Below are 20,866 nucleotides of genomic sequence, written 5' to 3'. Positions count from 1 at the left end.
CAGTGGTAGACAACAATCTAGTGGTACTGCTTCACTGGCACACTCAGTGCAATATTCACTGCTAAAGGTATATTGGCTAGCCTACCTGTCTTTGCCAGTTCAGGATGCTGAATCACTGTGGGTGGGTGGACAAATTGACACCTTGAACTAAGGAACCTGCAAACCAGGTTGAAGAGTTAGACCATAGAGAGCACACTGTTAGTGCTGTGAAGCACGATCAGTCATGGATTCACCTGTGACTTTTTGGGTGTTGCCAGGCTGAACCACCTCATGAATTCTGTGAGTGCCCAAGCAGGATGTTACAGGTTTTTTGAGTGCTAATTGTGTGGTCAGGCCAATAGAGACATTGACTATCAGTTGCTGGTCAGTCAGAGGTCCCTACCAACCACATAAAAGACACTCCTAATTTGTGGGGACTTTGCTTAATGGTGACCTAGCAGCGCTATTTGTCAGCTCATCCCACTGGCCATACTCCTCATATAACAGAGACTGTTCTTAGTAATAAGGCATATAAAGCATATTCTACGCTCTTCCCTGGTTATTGCCTCAGAACTATCTAGTGCCTTGGTGATAGCTGCACTGCACGACAGTTGTGGGGATACGTAAATGTAGACACATTTTCATGTAGGAGCTAAGACAAAGCAGTTGCTGTCCAATTAGAGTTCAGTCTTAGACTAAATGCACTGAACCATGCCATAACCAACACACATTGTCAGGCTTGGGTCCGACCAGCCATGATGTGTCACTGCTCTTTCAGGAATGAATCTTTGCAATACTGCATGGTGAGGAAAGAGGAATACAAGTAACACAATAAATGTTATTTACTCAGCTAGGACAGCATGGCAGTCTTCAATTCTCATGGTGATGGGGCAAATTAATAAAAAGTGTTAGTCAAATCTAAGATCTCCGACACTTGGCAAGGCTACTTTACACCAGTGTGTGTTTATTTGTCTCCTACAGCACTACATAGCTGCCACATTTTCAGTGTGATTATGGGTGACATTTTCATATTTTCATTGTGCCTATGTATGGTGTTACAACTGCTTACATTTGACACTTTGAGTGGTACTTTATTACTACAGATGTGAGAAATTGTGAAAATGGGAATCTGTGGGTTTACCTAAGTGTTTTTTTAAAGGGAAGAAAAATAGGTCCTCTACAATAGAAGTATATATCTAGGCACCCTCTTTGACTGCAAGCAGGCTTCTCCTCCCACTCTGACACCACACACTTGTGTTTCCTTGCAGCTAGAAGCCACATGCTCAAAGGCAGAACTTCCTGCAGCCAGGAAAACCCCATGAATGTCAAAGGGCTAATGGCAGATCAGTTTTGCCATCCTTCCAACTGCCATGCAGCACATGTTAACCTAAGAAATGTTCAGTTTTAATCTAATCACTTATGGTATACCTATGATGGTGGTGCTGATGCCAGCCCTAGCTCCTTTATACCCCTGATGAGGTTATGACAGTGTTAACAACACATGAGTGCTGCCTCCATCTTCACTGATACAATGAGTCACCTAACATAGGCTGGGCTGGACCCAAGTGTCACTGGTCTTGTTTATTCTCATAGCGCTCTATCTCTTTGTTTCTCTCTGTCCCTTTTCTTTAATCTTTCTCTTCATACTCACTACCTTTCCAGCTCTTGGTCTGATTTGGCATTGAACATTGTCTGTGTGTCTGCAATGTCCAAAGACAACATAAGGACATTTGTGCCTTAGGACTGTCCGCAGTGCATCAAGCTCGACATCAGAGTATGTAAAGAGGATTCATGGCAGGGAGGCGTTGCAGACTCCACCTGAGGAACATTGTGGCTAAGTGTTGCCATCTACACAGGGCTGTCAGTGTTGTCAATTTAGTATAATCACTAATCACCCTGGGACGAATGTGGATTACATATTGGGTGGGAAGTAAGGGTTCCATCAAAGCTCATTAGCCAGCAAAGTCCTCGTCATAGGATCTCTACAACATACAAGTATTCCTGATATGGCCCAGGTGTACACTCTGTGTGTTCTAAAGACTGACCATCACCACTATTGAAGAGAAAAACAGTCTACTAGCCACCAGTCCCTAAAAGTGGATGTCCCACCTATTTGATATACAAATTTTAACCAACCTAAAGGCACATACATTAATTGGAGTTGCCAGTCAGAAGGGCTGTCATTATACAGTTTGCATTGACTGATACAGTAATAAATGGTCTGCAGCATAAGAATTCTTATTATTTTAAGAACATAGATTCCTTGGATAAAGAGTAAAGTGACAGAACCAATATTTAAAGTATTTTTAGCAGTTCTATTCATTAGCATATTTGTGCAAGAGGTATATTTTGAAAAGAAGATACAATGAATGACAAAGATGGGGGCTTCAAATAAAGATTATGGTTTAAATCCTGGCTTGTCCATACTGTACGATCTTGTGCACATTGCTTTTGTCTACAACGCCAATTTTATTGCTTGCCTAAAACTGAAGGATATAAAGACAAGTCAGAGTGTGCTAAGCAAGTAAATGCATTGATTTGGATAGTTACCAATCTGCAACATGCCATGATGGTCAATTTGAGTGTATCCTATAAAGGTATTAACTAACACCATGTAGCAAAATTACAAATCCATGAATGAAAAATGTTTGTTTGGCTAAAGGAAGGAAAGGGGAGATCTATGCATGTTTTCCTTCCCATAGCCCAACCCGTTCCAAATACCTTTTCAGATATATTATGACTCAAAATGTATTTGGAAAGTGCAGAATGTGAAACTAATAGGACACTGAAGGTAGAAGAACAGTGAGATGCTAGGAAGATTTCCTGAATTCATTTGCATGAGTTTCCAAATATCATTTTTGCAAGGATTGACTGGCGTTTGTAAGATGTCACACTGTTTGGAATCGAAATGTGTACCTCACTTGGGCACTGACAGACTGGCACTGAAGTGTGTGCTTAAATTGTCTATTCTGATGCTATCACAAGGCAAAGGGCATATGATATCACTTCAGCAACGCCTGGTGTTTTGGTGAATCCATGTCCATGGTATCAGGTCTGCAACATTATTCATGTTTGGCTAGATAAATACTGTTGCACGTCATTTTTTCACTACCTCAATCTATGTCTTGGTAGTTAGTATGCTACTTATGTCCCGCAGGGTCGTGTCAGCCCTCTCACTTAACATGTCATGTTTGGTCTGTTGTGCTGCATCTCTATCTAAAACAATTGTTCTTTCCAATAACTGAACATCCCAGAGGATTCTCACACCAGCTTGCTTTACAGATGGACTAAAGCTCTAATCACATATCTTCAATGTTGTATCCTTGCACTGACTGCCATGGACTTTTACGTTAAAACATGTTTCTTCTTCAGGGACTACTTAAATAACAAATTCTGGTTTTCTCTATGAGATATATGTCTCCCAATAATTTTGTTTTTTTCTCTTGCTCTCAGAACTCACCTTCACATTGTTTACCTTCTCTAGATCAGTTAATATGATACTCACAGAATCCATGTTCTAAAATCATCATGAGCTACTGAAGACTAAAAACCGTGGGCATTGTTATTAGACACCCTCACATGCAGCTTCATTGACTTTAAACATAATGTCCCAAGAGCCAGATACTAGGGTTTGAACAAAATACTTTGGCTACGGGCGCTATGACAGGGCTGCCATGTGTGTCATTGAGAGCATGCTGTTTGAAGATGTATGAGCTTGTGTGCGTATGAATGGGATTTATTTGTATGGTTGACTAAGAGCCCGTGTTGCATGTACTTGCAGCACAGAACATATGTTTTGCCATATGTGGCACCGATATATGTATAACACAATCATAAAATCATTTTTTTTAAAGGGAGAATTTGAAAGTGGAGAAAAAATTTCTGAAACAATGTACATAATATGGAATGTTATTCTGCACTTTAAATTTCTCTTATTTAAAAAAAAACATGACTGTATTTTTCAGTTAAACTTATAGCAAAATGTCTACTGCCCACAGAGGAAAGAGGCTGTTTTTAAATGTGACAATTTGAAATGGGAGAAAATTAAAATTAAGACTTAACTTAATCATTAAGGTATCTTTTCATTTTATTTTTCTCTCATTTAAAACCATGCAGAAACACCCTTTCATAGCTCTTATATTGAGTTGACAAGGACTTTTATCTAAGAGTTAAATACCTCAGTGCTTCAGTTGTTCACCACTGTGCCTCAGCCCCAAATTGGGTCATAACTATGACTGAGCACTGCCCATTATCAGCCCCTGCTATCTGCAGCCTAGTGATAATGATGTAAAATAAATAGAGCCTTCTCTTAACTTTAAAAGGAAAATATGACTTTGTGCTTATTTGAAAAATGAACTCAAGGCTGTGAGCTATTCTGAAGGTGTCTGGGAGCTCCTAGTAGCTCGCTATTGACTGGTTGGAGACACCTGGTTTCAATTAAAATTGAATGAAGTATTGACTTCTTAAGGGAGATGTAAATGATTTAGGGCTTGATTTAGAGTTTGGCAAGTGGCCCACCGTCCATGAAGGAGGCCGTAGGTTACCACCCTCGACTACCACCCATCATATTTAGAGATCTCTGTAAGCTCTGCAGAATTTTCAATGGACCTGACTTAAAGTTAGGCGGGTGATCTGCTGTCTTCCAGGTTGGTGTATATCATTACCTTCGTCACTCTGGCTAGACTGACACCACCCAACAAATTTAGCCATGCAGAGATCTTTATGCCTTCGGAGGAGCTGCTGTCACAGTGACTCCCCCGAAAGCACTGACAGTTTTTTGAGTGGCCACAGTGTTTCAAGACGCTGCCCGGAAAACATCTCTGTTTGTCAAAAGCAAACTCTCTGCTTTCTCCCAGGGTATGGCTGTTTGAAACAGAAAAAAGACATCAGACCATTCACTCTAAATAGGAAGGATTGTCTGTGGTACTTACACGGATGGCTCCAGCTCCGTTGGCCCATCAGAGAAGGATTTCCATCAGTGGGGATACCACTGTCAGAAACATGTCAGCTTGTCCAACTCTATATAGCAGAGGAGGAGTATCAGTTTGGTGGACAAGGTACACTGCTGTGTTTGTGGCAGATGACCTGTCCGCCAAACTATAAATCCAGTCCTTGCAACTGAATATTGTCAGTGTTTCAATATAACAGTATGGATATTTAACAATGCTGAATTGATAATAATCCTATTGATAGTAAAAGTAGTCTTTTGATAATTTTCATTATGTTTGTTTTTGTGTTCTTTGTGGTTCTTTTTGTCTCTTTCACGTTATTTTCCTATTCGTGTTTAATGATTTACATCTTTACTAGAAATTGAACAGCATAAACAAGATGTACTAACACTAATTGAAGCATTACTTAAATATGTTGCAACAGGCAAACTGACTCCACATTTTGCAATACTTTGATTGGAGGAAGTGAGGCAATTATCAAAGAGGTCGAAATACACATGTTGGCAATTTAAACAACTAGCATTCTTTAGAAAATAAACATTTTGGGCCTGATTTAGAACTTGGCAGAGGAGAATACACCGTCACAAACCCGACGGACATCCCGGCCTCCATATTACAACCCACTATATCCTATGGAGATCATAATATGGCAGACAGGATAGCTGTCACGTTTGTGACGGAGTAAGCCCTCCGCCGAGATCTAAATCAGGCCCTTAATTTGCAATATTATATTTATAAAAAATAAATATGATGAATTACAATACACCCCTGAAGCCTAATCTTGTCCATTTTATCAATGAAAACATATTCTATTATCATTAGTCTTGGGCAGACTAATGTTCTTGGTGTTTACACCTACAAAAACGGGGGGCACTCCCAGGTGAAGCCTCTGGTTTCAATTTAGATGGAAAGACCAGTAGGAAATGTTTCAGAATGAACCCAGGCACCCTTAGCACTGTGAATCAGCTGTCATCAGCAATCTCTTGTTGAGTGAACTTAGGATCTTGCTGCCCCTTAGTACTGGGGGTGTGGACACCAATAGGGGTCTTCTTTCATGAGGATTTTCCTAAAAGGTTGGTTCAAAGCATTAATCTACAGTTAAGGGAGTCCCTGAGGACGAGTGATAACGCGTCCAGCCCTTATAAATTACCTGTACCTGGACACGTTGGAGGTCGGTGAATCTTTTAACCGAGTCGGGCTCTCCTCATCCTAAAATAGTCGAGTCACTCAGATCAATAATCCATAACTACTGTAACCGGTAATCAATACTCAATTAATAGATCAATATAGCACGTCAGAAATCAATAACAGTTGGTATTTCGGCGCACCATGACCTTTCAGTCATGAATAACCACACCTGTTTATTAAAAGTTAGTGAATTTATTTCCCTATATTAACAAAGCTTGCACGATATATATATGTCTCAAAACCAATTGATATATGTATATGAACATTACTAGCTGTCCATAACGGCGGAAGAAACGCAATCTACGTAAAATCTGAATGATGATACACTCTGTTATAGCAATGCAAATCACCAATGTGACTAACTGTATTTGACTAATTGCATACATTCGGTCAGCATAACAAGATTTAAATTCTCCATGATACATTGAATGAATACCTCGACTAACCTCTAATTAGCATCGGCATGTGGGACTTCATGCAAAACGAATTTAGTCAACACAAATTTGGAAAACTTCTAGCTAGGATCCTATCAAAATAGCAGTTGGTACCTAAAAGGAAAACCACAATGCATAATACAATTATCCTTTCATATTTACCAAATACAATCAGCATTCAAGAAAAGTCTTCGTCCTCCAGGTACCGGTTGATCAGCATGGGGTAAGTTTCAAAGGGGCAAAGTTAAGGGCAAGTTTCCTTGCAGCGGCAAGGAGAATAGGGTAATGTTACTGCATGGGCAAGACGGGGCAAATCAAAGTTATAGTCTCTAGGGTGAGAATTCTTAAAGTCTCTGTCTCTCAGATAGAGAAGAGGGCATCAGGGTGTCGTCCAAAATGGAGTCTGGCATCAGGCTTCAAACTGGCATCGAGGAAAATGGCTGACTTCTCTTTGTCCGGTGGGTTTAAGTAAGAAACATTCCAAATTTTGCAGGGTCTTCCATTGGAGGGTTCATATGTTAGCTTCAAATTGTCCAATCAAAAATTGTCTTTTACTAGCGCCCATTTATGCATACACTGTCCTTGGAGCCTTGGAACACAAATTGTATCATGGTTTGCCAATTATTTTACTATCTGTACCTTCATTGCCCGCACCTTCAGAGACTGACCTTGTATCAAAGGGGATGTAACCGGCCTAGCACGAAACCTTGGAGATAAGTGTACCAGCCAGTTTCTACTGGAAAAATACAACTTCAAGCAAGAATATATGTTTCATTAGTTAAAGGAAAAAAATCACGCAGTTAGAATTTGAAACCAAGCAACTAGGCCAAAGCCTGTACTAAATTTAAGCTAAGCAAAACATAAATCAAACAAGAAATCATGGCATACATTTGCGATTATGACGGATTACTACATTTTTAATACTTCGTGATTAATAAAGCTCGGTTATAAGGATGGCGAACTACCCCGAGGGCACAATTTCCCTCGTACATTATTTCTTTACTAAAATCACACTTCATTATATGTATTGATTACACGGTATACATGAATATATGTCGGACCTTCTTTTTCTGCGTCATCACGAGGGGACCCACATGTCCATACCCAAAATGTAAAGGCACAGGGGAATTATAAAATACAATTATTTTGGCTTTTCAACATTTTTTGCAATGCCAGACCTCAACCCTTATTGATAACAATATAGTGTTAGTGGTCCATTCCAGGATTGCTGAACCATCAATTTGTTAAAGTAGGAAGCCTTTGTTTCTTGGAGGCTTTAAACATCATCTAGAAGATTACAATTATTCTGCTGTATAATTTATGTAAAGTTTGGAGAATAAAGACACAAAGGCACAGAACTGACTTGGCTTGCGTGTTGAATTTGATTTAAGGTTCATCTTGCACTCCATATCAGCATGTGATATTCTGTCTTCCTATAGCCATTGAATTACAAAGATCAGAGAATGATTAATATATGTTGCTAAGAGCTTTTGCCAAAGTTTGTATCTAATAATACTACTTACTTCTTGTGATTAAACAAAAAGGTGTAAAGTTCATTTTTGCTTTCTCAATGAACATTTAGATTTCAGTTGAGTGCACAATTGTTGAAAGCCCCAATCAAAATTACCTCTTAAAGGGGCTCATGATGTAATTATCTACAGCTCAGTCTTGCATTTTTTCCAACCAGATTTTATGAAGAGTTTTGCATCTATATCCACCATGTCGTTTCACCTGAATGAATGAGGATCATCCATTTTATGTTTTTTAGGCCTGAATCTAGACAGCTTTAGTTGTCTTACATTAGCTTTAATTATTTAGTTGTCTTGTTACCATGTATTTACCAAAATACGAAGAGTTGGCATTGGCTTTGCCATTGCCTGTTATGCATATCATTCTGTCTTCAATATAAAGTGTTCCCATTGCAATGCAAGAGGGACTTTTACATCGGAAATACATTCAACCCTCACATTTATGTCAGATTAATTTCTTTATCTCATATATGTAATACCTCTACCATCATCCATACCACCAGTACCATCACCAGTATCACCATAAATACTCAATGTCTCCAGGCAAAGCCTATGTAAACAAATGTGTTTTTTTTTATATACCACGCCATCACTACCACTTATGCTGTCCAATATTGAGACAAAGACATAGCAAATGCACTTGCCATTAATATGCTTTTACATTGAGATACATGTGTGCATACTTGTATCTGCATGTGTTGTTCTATAAAAGCCCGATCAATTGGTTTTGTCAATGCTTTTATTATTGCACTAAGAGTAATTTGTGGAAGGCCGGTGAAATGGTACACTATGAAGCACTGGAAAAAAAGCTTGCATTCCATCCCTTATTCCATCTAGACTAAAACCGATTTTGTTCTTAGGGCACGTTTTCTTTGGGAGCTCGGAAATGTATGATATACATTGGACCTACGGATTATTGTCATGTCGTTATAATGAAATTACATTAAAGTGCCCTCTCCTGTAGCCACTGAGAAACCATGATTTGTGCTACAGCATTCGGGAGCTTTAAAATTGTTTACTATGCTAGGCGCACCTAACAAGCAATTTATTACTTCATAATATGGATAAGGGCCCAAGTTATTATTTCGAGCCTTGTGGTCATTATGCATACGGTAGTACATGATGCACAACTATAGTGGACCTGTAATTTGGTAACATCACGTGGAAATGGGTGCAGTAGCACCACTATCCTCTGGCCATTAACTATAGTCAGGGTCAGTGGAATTAAGGCCCATATTTATACTTTTTTAGCGCTGCATTTGCGCCGCTTTTTGATGCAAAAACGGCGCTAATTTACAAAATACAATTGTATTTTGCAAGTTTGCGCCGCTTTTGCGTCAGAAAATGATGCAAATGCGGTGCTAAAAAAGTATAAATATGGGCCTAAGTGACACGGGAGAACTAAAATACGCAGCAGGATTGACTAAACTATGTGTCAAGAAAAGCTTATTATTAAGCATAACACAGCACATTTTGTGATGGTATTACTTAATATGTTTACATATTTACACGGACTAACAGTCTGAGCAAAGAATATGGACTGATTTAGAAATCGGAAGATCGGTTACTCCTTCACAACGGTGACGGGTATCCCATCCGCTAAAATGTAAATCCCATTCTATCCAATGGGATTTCTTTTTTGGCGGACGGGATATCTGTCACACTTGTGATAGAGTTCCTGTCCTCCGAGTTCTAAATCTGGCCCTTAGTCTTATTAGTACCAGTTTAACAACCACATGCAAGAAAATGCAACAAAGAAATTACCAGTCAATGTTTGTGAAGGTCTTTCAATGTGCAGGAACATGTGTTGTCACAGTTTTAGTAACTTTGATGTGTCTGGATTGAAACAAACTTTTTGTTAAAATCTGCAGATTATTCAGAAGATGATGGATCATGTGTCAAATGCAGCAAATCCATAGCTTTGCAGAAAATGCTGTAGCCGCATGATCACGTTGATAATTGACAGTTGCCATTCCTATAGCATAGGATATCTAAATGGGATTGATTTAATTCCACAGTAATTCTAAATCCAAGAATGTTCAACACGTGTGGTTTGGGTAATACCAGATGTAGAACTGCCACACCATAATTTACAGCAAAACCGGTGAGGTGGGCCTTAATGCTTTCCTCATTACGATTTCCTATCACAGCCTCTTCGTCAACCAATAACATATTTCATACCGCATAGCTTTTAAGGTGTCTTAGATACCTTAGATTGTGGAAGCAATTGTAGAGTTAACATTTCAGCACATACAATGGATAGAGTCTGGGCTTCTTGACATCTGTTGGGGAGCTATATGGAAGATTTTGTGCTGTGCACTAATATATCTCACTCACACAGTATCAAGCAGCCTGTTGGGACGCAGGAAGTGCTTTCTCCATAAATGCCATGTTAACATAGCTTACCTCTGAGCTTTTCCAGTGGGTTGCTGCAGCCTTCCTCTTCACCAACGAAGAAGCGGTCACAGTCTAGGAAGTAAGGCCAGGCCATGTCAATTGCATCAAAGGCAGGAAGACAGCTTTTCCTCAAAGCTTCACACACGTGCCTGCAAGGCTTCACAACTTTGCCTTTCTCACACCGAGGAGCCAGGATGGAGCAGCCCATGAGCCTGATGTCGGGATTGCATTCACCTCCAAGCAGAGAATCGATGACGCTGAGTAAAATGTATTCGGGGCTGAAGTCAATTTCTTCTCTCGTCTTCTGATTTAACAAATTCGGCAGCGCTGTTTTTGCGTAGGGGAGATCCTCGCAGTAACCCAAGGAGAGATCAATGCAGGTCGCTGAAAGAAGCAAATAGACTTAAGGTGGATGTGATTGGCAAATACGAATTAATTTACAAGACACATTTACAGTAAAGTATAGGTGCACAACAATCATCTGCAATATCTATACAAACATGTGCAATAGTAGCGGATATGCTCTAAGTGGGAACTGATTGTTTCAGTTTCAACATCTTAATTCCTGAGGTTACTATCATGCAAGTCTGGCACATGTAAACATGTTTTTCAGGGACGCAAATTCTAATTTATCCAGCAGCTGGCTGACAGGTTGCGCAAGCTCGTTGGCAGAACATCAACACTGGGGCGAGGGAGCAAATAAAATAGCAGCGGGAACCGGTGTGGCAATACTATGAAAATATTTTAGTTAAAAATCAATTCAGAAATTGGCTAAAGCAAGACACGTGTATATGGGCACATGTAAAATATTTGAGGGAATAACGGAAGTAAACTTCCAAATATCGTATGCAGAGACTGCCTATGTAACTCCTAAGGGCAGATTTACTAAGGGCTTGCATTGCCCGTGCGCCATGCAAGGCAACGCAAGGTTTAAGCAGACTTGACTACTTTAACCGGACTTTACTACTACCTTACGTGACTCTGTGTGGTTTAGTAAATCCAGAGCAAAGAAAGGTAGCCTAAATTGTTGCTTTGTGTTCCTCTGCATTGAGAAGGTGTTCCATTGGTGGAACATGGGCATTCCCATGCATCCTGTCACGAATTTTAATGCAATCCCAGATCTACTAAGGTCAATAAACCTGGGATTGCGTCAAAATGGTATGCCTTCCCAAGTAAGGTATAAGAAGGAGAAATATCTTCATTTCACCTTGTTATGTCCTCTTTCGACGTGTACTACCTCAACACATGTCAAAAGAGGAAAATGCCTCTAAGGATTGTTTTTGTGCAGTAAGGGATCCCAAACCTGCAGGGATGCCTGCATTTGTGTTAGGTAGCATACAGTGCGCTGGCGCAGTGAGAACACAGAAATGCATCTTATCTCAGTAGATATGACACTTTTCTGCTCTTTCCCTGTCCTGGAACGCAGAGCAGCAAGCTGTCTAGCTGAGTTGTGTTGCATGACTCCCTTGTAAAACTACAACTGCCCCCCTTGGATTTCACAGAACAGATTACATCTGAGTCAGCTAAGTTTATTTTTAAGTTGTGCTTAACACTTGTGCCTGGAGTATTACTGCTGTTTGCTTCCATGTGTTGACTACTGAAAAACAAGCAATGAAATGGGGATCATAAGGATCAGGGACTACTTCTGTAACCATGCCTTGAGCATGGACAGCTATTCATCAAAATGCCAGCCTCTGAATTTGCCTTATGAACCCTTTGTGTCCCAGTGACGCAGTGTTAACCACTTAACATGTCCTTAATGCCTTTACAGCCCGGCAGTCTGCTGCTAAGGGGCTACTGGAAGGGAAGGGAGTGAAAACTACAGAAAATAAATTGCACTCTGAAAGGGTGATTTACAAAAGCATTTATGAAAACAGGAAGTAGTTCTACAGGAGTACTGAGTCTTGGCTTGGGTCAGAAATTGTACCAGTATATAAAACAGGCACTGACAAAGCCGATAGCTCTGACATTGTCTGGCAGCTTTTTGGAAATTCTTGTTTTGTCACGGTTTTTGCAAAACGTTACTGCTCATGGCGTTCATCAATCTAAACAAAAATTGGCTAAGCAAAAATGTTTCTGGTCTCTAAAAACACATTTTTCCATGTATCCCCTGGAAATGAAGGAACCTACTTTTTGAGTGGATGTGCTAATTTTGAAAGGGGAGCATGCCTAAATCATAGTAACGTCATTCAATGGCTGAGGTGAGCTGATGCACTGCCCCTTGATGAATGCTTGAGTGGGTTGGAGGAAAAGGTGAATGACACAGCCACAGAGAAATGGATGAAGTAAAGCAGAAAATCAGGATAGGTAATTATGTCATACACATTGTTAGATTTTTCATCCTTGGCGTGGTCTCCCTTAACTTTTTGCCTCTGTTCCCTAGGTTGTTGATGTGTGCTGGACTCTAATTTTGCTGTTTTTGTTACTCTAGGCACTTTACCGCTGATAACCAGTGCTAAAGTGCAAGCGCTCCTTTACGAAATGTGTATGTAATTGGTTTATCCATGACTGGCATATTTGGTTTACTAGTAAGTCCCTAGTAATGTGCACTAGAGGTGCCAGGGCCTGTAAATCAAATGCTACTAGTGGGCCTGCAGCACCGATTGTGCCACCCACATGAATAGCTCTGTAATCATGTCTCAGACCTGCCACTGCAGTGTCTGTGTGTGCAGTTTTAACTGTAAATTTGACTTGGCAAGTGTACCCACTTGCCAGGCCCAAACCTTCCCTTTTCTTACATATAAGGCACCCCTAAGGTAGGCCCTAGGCAGCCCCAAGGGCAGGGTACAGTGTATGGTTAAGGTAGGACATATAGGCCCTCATTCCGACCGCCGCCCGCCAAGCGGGAACCGCCAGAAGACCATACCGCGGTCAAAAGACCGCGGCGGTCAAAAGACCGCGGCGGTCATTCTGACTTTCCCGCTGGGCTGGCGGGCGACCGCCAAAAGGCCGCCCGCCCGCCCAGCGGGAAAGCACCAGCAACGAAGAAGCCGGCTCCGAATGGAGCCGGCGGAGTTGCTGGTGTGCGACGGGTGCAGTTGCACCCGTCGCGATTTTCAGTGTCTGCCAAGCAGACACTGAAAATCAATGTGGGGCCCTGTTAGGGGGCCCCTGCAGTGCCCATGCCAGTGGGCACTGCAGGGGCCCCCAGGGGCCCCACGACACCCGTTCCCGCCAGCCTGGTTCTGGCGGTGAAAACCACCAGAACCAGGCTGGCGGGAAGGAGGTCGGAATCCCCATGGCGGCGCTGCTTGCAGCGCCGCCGTGGAGGATTCACAGAGGCAGCGGGAAACCGGCGGAAAACCGCCGGCTTCCCTTTTCTGACCGCGGCTTTACCGCCGCAGTCAGAATAGCCCCAGAAGCACCGCCAGCCTGTTGGCGGTGCTTCCTCCGTCCCCTACCCTGGCGGTCTCGGACCGCCAGGGTAGGAGTGACCCCCATAGTAATGTGTTTTATATGTCCTGACAGTGAAAGATTGCTAAATTTGTTTTTCACTGTTGCAAGGCCTGTCCCTCTCATAGGTTAACATGGGGGCTACCTTTAAATCTGATTAAAATGTAGATTCCCTTTGGGAGCAGATGGACATGTGGAGTTTGGGGTCTATGAGCTCACAATTAAAAAATACATCTTTTAGTAAAGTTGATTATGAGATTGTGTGTTTGAAAATGCCACTTTTAGAAAGTGATAATTTTCTTGCTTATACCATTTCTGTGACTCTGCCTGTTTGTGGATTCCCTGTCTGGGTCAGTTTGACAGATGGGCTTGTTGCACCTCACACTAGACAGTGACACAAAGGAGCTGTGGTGTAGTATGCATTTCCTGATGAGCCATCAGTGCTCGGAGGGAGAGGAGGAGTGATCACTTGCACCTGAAAGGACTGTGCCTGTCCTCACACAATGCAGTCTCCGACCCCCTAGTGAGTGTCTGGGGCCTGGCCTGGGCAAGGCAGGATTTCACATTCAAGAGACTTTACTTTGAAGTAGGCCTACTTCAAAGGGGAAATTGGGTATAAGAAGGGCACCCAAAACCACAGACTTTAGAACACTTCTGGAAATAAGAGGAACCTCTGCCTGGAGAAGAGCTGAAGAGCTGAGAAGTGCTGCCCTGCCTGTGACTGTGCTTTGTGGAGCTATCCTGCAGTTTCTGCTTCTGCCAGAGTAAGAGGACAAAGACTGGACTTTGTGTGCCTTCCATCTTGTGAAGAAATCTCCAAGGGCTTGATTTAGAGCTTGCCTCCTGTTGTTTGAAGTCTCAGGGACAGCAAGGACTTCTCTCTGCCAGCACATGGAGCCTCTGGAGAGACTCCTGCTCTGACAAGTGGTGCCCTATCCAGTCCCTGGGCCCTTGAAAGGAAAGCTGGTGGTAATCCAAGGAAATTGACTTCGGACGACTTCGGACCGATGCCGCTGCTGAATCCGGTGATGCCGCCTGCAACCGATTCCGTGATCTTCGCTGGAACGCGACGACCTTCGCAGGCCCCAAGTCGCTGCAACCCAGCTGAAGTCTGTGACTCAGTGGAAGTCGCCGCACCACGCCGTGACCGACACCACTCGAAGTGCACGGATTCAACGTTTCGCACAGACACCACGATCCCCGACTTCGCACATCAACTTGTTTTCACTCTTCACCAAAGGCACTGTACTTGGGGGTCTACGCGACTCTGTGTCCAGCGCTGCTGGTGTCGGACTGTTGGGAATGACTCCGTCACGATGTCGTGTTAACACTCATCAAAGCATTTTGTGTTTCTAAGCGCTATTTTTTTGTTTAATCTTTACATATTCATAACTTCATTTGTGTATGTCAGATATTTGTAGTTTTGGTCTTGTTTTGTTTAGATAAATAGTTCCTATGGTTCTAAACCTGTGTTGTGTCATTTTGTAGTGTTTTCATTGAGTTACTGTGTGTTTTGGTACAAATACTCTACACCTAGCACTCTGAAGTTAAGCCTACTGCTCTGCCAAGCTACCAAGGGGGTAAGCAGTGGTTAGCTGATGGTGATTCTCTTTTACCCTGACTAGAGTGAGGGTCCTTGCTTGAACAGGGGGTAACCTGACTGTCAACCAAAGACCCCATTTCTAACACACATGATTTTAGTAAAGTCAAAAGGTCTTGGGTGACACAAATCTAAAACAGACAATCATTTTGCCATTGGCTGCCAGAGTCTTGTGTTTGAGAAAGGAAGAAAAGGAAGAAAGAAAGAAAACAGAAAAAATGAAGGAAATGTAAGAAGAAAAAAGACAGAAATGACAGAATGAAGAAAAAAAGAAAGAATGAATGAAAGAAAGGTTCATTCATAAAATAGAAAAGTAGGAAGAAAAGAAGGAGGAAAAGAAAGAAAGAAAGAACAAAACAAAACAAAAGAAGGAATGAAATAAAGAAATAAATAAAAATGAAACAAATAAAGAAGGAAGTAAAGAAGGACATACATTTTTAAAAATGTGTTACAAGTGCTTCAACTTAAACATGATAAAGGTTGTTTTCTCCTGGGTAAAGTTTATTATAGAATCATTGGGGAAACTGAGTCAAGAATACATTTTCTGAAAGATTTTCAGCTTATAAATTCACGTGTATAAAAGTTTCAAATGGACAAAACATATTCTGCTGTGAGATAGCAGCAGTATAAACACTCAGCATTGGCAGGAGACAAGAACTAAAAAGTGTAGAATGTTTTGTGTGCTCACATCTGGTATAAAGTATCCTGCTTTCACCTCAGGCTCTACACACAAAGGCAACACTAAAATAATTCTAAAGTAAAAACAAAAACACTGTAATTGATGGGAACTACCTGGTGTACGGATGTGCTCATGGTGAATGAGCAAAATGCAGTCACTCAAAGGGAAGTTAGCCAATGGCTGAAGTACGCTGCCCCATTGCCCCATGCTGTATGCTATGGTGGGCAGAAGCAAAATGGGAATGACACAACAACAGATCAGTGGATGAAGAGAGTTGGCTGAAAGACCCTTTAAGTAAGTATATTATGCATACATTTTTAGTAAAATCAAAAAGTATTTGCTAAAGATCTAACTCACTATAATATGATGCTGTTGGTTTATAGTTATTTACCAAATGGTTTGCTGAAAAATGGTTTAGTTGAAAGTGAAAATGTGTTTTTCCGAGTTTGTTGTAATTTTTTCTTACTTGGCTAGTTTTTGAGAAAATGTTATTACCACTGATCAAGCATTCCAATTCAATATTTTACTATAGATATATGTAATACTGGAATAATCTGTTGTCTATATATCATTTGTTGATCTCAAATCTTCTTTTGATACAATATTCCACAATGCTTTATGGCCAGGTCTGTTTGAGATGGACTTATGAGCCCCCTTATTAAACCAAGTCATTCCACTACATGTTGGGAGCTTTGTTATCATAAGATGGGGACCCAGTGGTGAACTAATACAACCTATTGTAGTAAACCAATGTGTTTGTGTTTGCCAAGAGTGTAAACTGACCCAAACAGTATTTTATATATAAATGATGTGGTTTCAACTCTAGTTAGCTGTTTGAATGATGCCTTACTTTGGCCGGTATTAAAATCAACACCCTACCTTTGGCACACTATGGGGGTCATTCTGACCCTGGCGGCCGGTGGCCGCCAGGGCCACCGACCACGGGAGCACTGCCAACAGGCTGGCGGTGCTCCCACGAGCATTCTGACCGCGGCGGTTCAGCCGCGGTCAGAAGCGGAAAATCGGCGGTCTCCCGCCGACTTCCCGCCGACTTCCCGCTGCTCGGGGGAATCCTCCATGGCGGCGGAGCGCGCTCCGCCGCCATGGGGATTCTGACACCCCCTACTGCCATCCTGTTCCTGGCGGGTCTCCCGCCAGGAACAGGATGGCGGTAGGGGGTGCCGCGGGGCCCCTGGGGGCCCCCCTGCAGTGCCCATGCCAATGGCATGGGCACTGCAGGGGCCCCCGTAAGAGGGCCCCACTGTGTATTTCAGTGTCTTCAATGCAGACACTGAAATACGCGACGGGTGCAAACTGCACCCGTCGCACCCCTGCAACTACGCCGGCTCAATTCTGAGCCGGCGTCCTCGTTGCAGGGGTATTTCCTCTGGGCCGGCGGGCGCTCTTTTGGAGAGCGCCCGCCGGCCCAGAGGAAATGTCTGAATGGCCGCCGCGGTCTTTTGACCGCGGTGCGGTCATTTGGCGGCGGTACCTTGGCGGACGGCCTCCGCCGTCCGCCAAGGTCATAATCACCCCCTATATGTTAATTGTTAGACCTGACAGCCTTAGGGTGGTCACCCCTAACTTTTTGCCTGACTCCCTCCACTTTTTAGATACTGTTTTTGCTGGTTTAAAGACTCTGCACACTTTACCAGTGCTAAAGTGCATTTGCTCAATTGAACTATTTAATTTACTTATAAGTCCCTAGTAGAGTGCACTATATGTTCCCAGGGCCTGTAGATTAAATGCTACTAGTGGGCCTGCTGCACTGGTTGTGCCATCCACTTAATAGCTCCTTAACCTTGTCTCAGGACTGCCATTGCAAGGCCTGTGTGTGCAGTTTCACTGCCAAGCCACTTAGCATTTAAAAGTACTTGCCAAGCCTAAAACTCTCCTTTTTCTACATATAAGTCACCCCTAAGGTGTGCCTTAGGTAACCGTAGGGCAGGGTGCTGTGTAGGCAAAAGGCAGGACATGTACCTATGTAGTTTATATGCCCTGGTAGTGTAAAACTCGTAAATTCATTTTTACACTGCTTTGAGGCCTGCTCCCTTCATAGGCTAACATTGGGGCTGCCTTCATATATTGTTTGAGTGGTAGCTGCTGATCTGAAAGGTCATATTTAGTATGGCCAGAATGGTATACAAAATCCTGCTGCCTGGTGAAGTTGTATTTAATATTACTATTTTAGAAATGCCACTTTTAGAAAGTGAGCATTTCTCTGCACTTAAATCCTTCTGTGCCTTACAATCCATGTCTGGCTGGGTTTAGTTGACAGCTCCCTTGTGCATTTACTCAGACACACCCCAAACACAGGATAATCAGCCTCACTTGCATACATCTGCATTTTGAATAGGTCTTCCTGGGCTGGGAGCATGGAGGGCCTGACACTTACATGGCAAAGGACAGAAGCCTGGCTTCACACAAAGGACTGCAACACCCCCTCCTGGGACTCTGGCAGACAAGATTGAACTGAAAGGGGACCTTGTGCACTTCTAAGCCACTCTTTGAAGTCTCCCCCACTTCAAAGGCACATTTGGGTATTTAAAAAGGGCCTCTGCCTCTACCTCTGCCCCTACCAACTCAGACACTTTCTGGAGAAGAGAACCTGAACCAGAACTTGCATCCTGCCAAGAAGAACTGCCTGGCTGCCCAACGGACTCACCTGTCTGCTTCTGTGAAGGGCTGCTGCCTTGCTGTGGCCCTGCTGCCTTGCTGCTCTCTGGCTGTAGTGAGAAGTGCTCCCCAAGGATAGATCCTGCCTCCTGTTCCCTCAAATCTCAGGACCAAAAAGACTTCACCTCTACAAGAAGGACTTCTTGTGTGGCGAAATTCACCAGAAACGACGCACAGCCCGACTTCGTATCAAGAAGATCAACGCAGCACCAGCGGAGCAACCTGGAAATCGATGCACGGCCCACCGGATCGGCGCACAGCTGAGCTGGAACAACGCAGCACGACTTCCAGAGAGGAATCGACACAGCGCCTGGCGTGCGGTAAAAATGTTGATGCAACACCCACCGAATGGAAGCAGTTCCTGTGACTTCGTCCTGCCAGCGCAGGAAATCCATGCATCATCCCTGGGGCGTCCGAAAACCCAGCAACCCGAAGAGGATCCACGAACGAGCGCTGGAAGTCGACGCACAGCTGTCCCTTCATGAAAACTAAATGACGCATCACTGTGTGCGACCTGAGAAATCGACTCACACCCCTTTGTTTCCACGCATCTCCTCCTTTACGGTTCTTGTGCGTTAAAGAGACATTTATTGCTTTTAAAAGACATAAGACACTTTATATCACTTTTACAGTGATATCTCAATGTATACTTATTGCATTCTAATCGTTTTGACCTGCATCTTATTAGATAAATATTCTATATTTTTCTAAACACTGTGTGGTGTATTTGTGTGGTGCAATACTGTGTTATTGCATGATCTATTGCACAAATACCTTACACATTGCCTTCTGAGTTAAGCCTGACTGCTCAGTTCCAAGCTACCAGAGGGTGGCCACAGGATAATTTGGATTGTGTGTGACATACCCTGACAAGAGTGAGGGTCCTTGCTTGGACAGGGGGTAACCTGACAGCCAACCAAAGACCCTATTTCTAACATTAATAATATGCAGGTCTGCCATAGGATTTCAGACTCTGCTGTCTAATTGTTTTTCTAGGGACATGGTCCAATCTTTGAAAGACAAAATGTATTGTCCTTAACCCCCCAGATATTTTAAGCACTTCATATCTTTAGATTTATAGATAATTCAACGGTTTCATGATTTTTGTCATATAGGTGTTAGGTTCCATCAAATTGCTTTTGGCAGAAAAAAATAAAAAGAGTAATACTCGGTTGGGCTACAGGATGAGTGCTTCTTTAGTGTTTTCCAAGAGTTTGGGATTTCAAAGTATTTCTCCAGTAATTAAGATATATAAGATGCAGGCCCAACTTGCAGATCTGTATGAGGGTATCAAAACATACACAGCCTAAATTCATTAAAATGTTGTTACATTTAAACCCTAGTTGTGAGAAATTGGGTTGTTGCTTGAAAGTGGAATTGTGACCCCTGGTCAAGCAACAGCCACAATCCTTTTTAGAGCGAACAACAAAAGTAACTAAATTAACCTGTGTTTAACCCTCTAGTAGCTTGGCACAAAAACAGTTAGGCTTAACTTAGAGGCAAGATGTTGATTATTTATGCCGCACAAAAACAATAGTAAAGTGAAAACACAATACAAGAAAAATACAAAACCAATTTAGAAAGAATAGTACATTTTAATACAGTATTTCACACCCAAATCACAAAACTCCAATCAGTAGAACCAGAGTTATGATTTTTTAAACTTTTTTGTGGAAACTAATGCCTAAAAGATCAAAGTGGCAACCGCTGACATCTAGTAGTGCGAGATAGGGTAAAAGTAGGAAAATATGTCTGACCACGATAGAGCATCATTAGGATTCAAGAAGTGGAGTGGCACTGGTCGGAGCTTAACTTTGGACTGAAAAAAACAATTTGGAGAAAAAGTTGTGAGAAGGCAAACTTCAGCGAGGCAAGGCTGCAGGTGGAGTTTTACGAGAAGGCATCATCATTGGGGATACGCAGGACAAAGTTGCAGTGAAGATTTTTATGTTCAGGCTTAGGCCCATATTTGTACTTTTTTAGCGCCGCATTTGCACCGCTTTTTGATGCAAAAACGTAGCAAACTTACAAAACAAGTAGAA

The 20,866-nt window shown here is 42.3% G+C and overlaps 1 protein-coding gene across 1 annotated transcript in view; it reads right to left on the bottom strand.

Annotated features, from left to right (window-relative positions):
- CPZ (carboxypeptidase Z) overlaps nucleotides 1–20,866 on the bottom strand; it is a 274,165-nt gene that overhangs the window by 112,468 nt on the left and 140,831 nt on the right. Inside the window, exon 3 of the mRNA XM_069203449.1 lies at nucleotides 10,486–10,860. Coding sequence (XP_069059550.1) covers nucleotides 10,486–10,860 — 375 coding nt within the window. The remainder of the gene's footprint in view (nucleotides 1–10,485; nucleotides 10,861–20,866) is intronic.

The sequence above is a fragment of the Pleurodeles waltl genome, chromosome 1_2 (genome assembly GCF_031143425.1).
Source record: "Pleurodeles waltl isolate 20211129_DDA chromosome 1_2, aPleWal1.hap1.20221129, whole genome shotgun sequence".
NCBI lineage: Eukaryota > Metazoa > Chordata > Amphibia > Caudata > Salamandridae > Pleurodeles > Pleurodeles waltl.
Note: the sequence above shows the minus strand (reverse complement) of the source record. Positions and strands in the feature narration are given on the sequence as shown.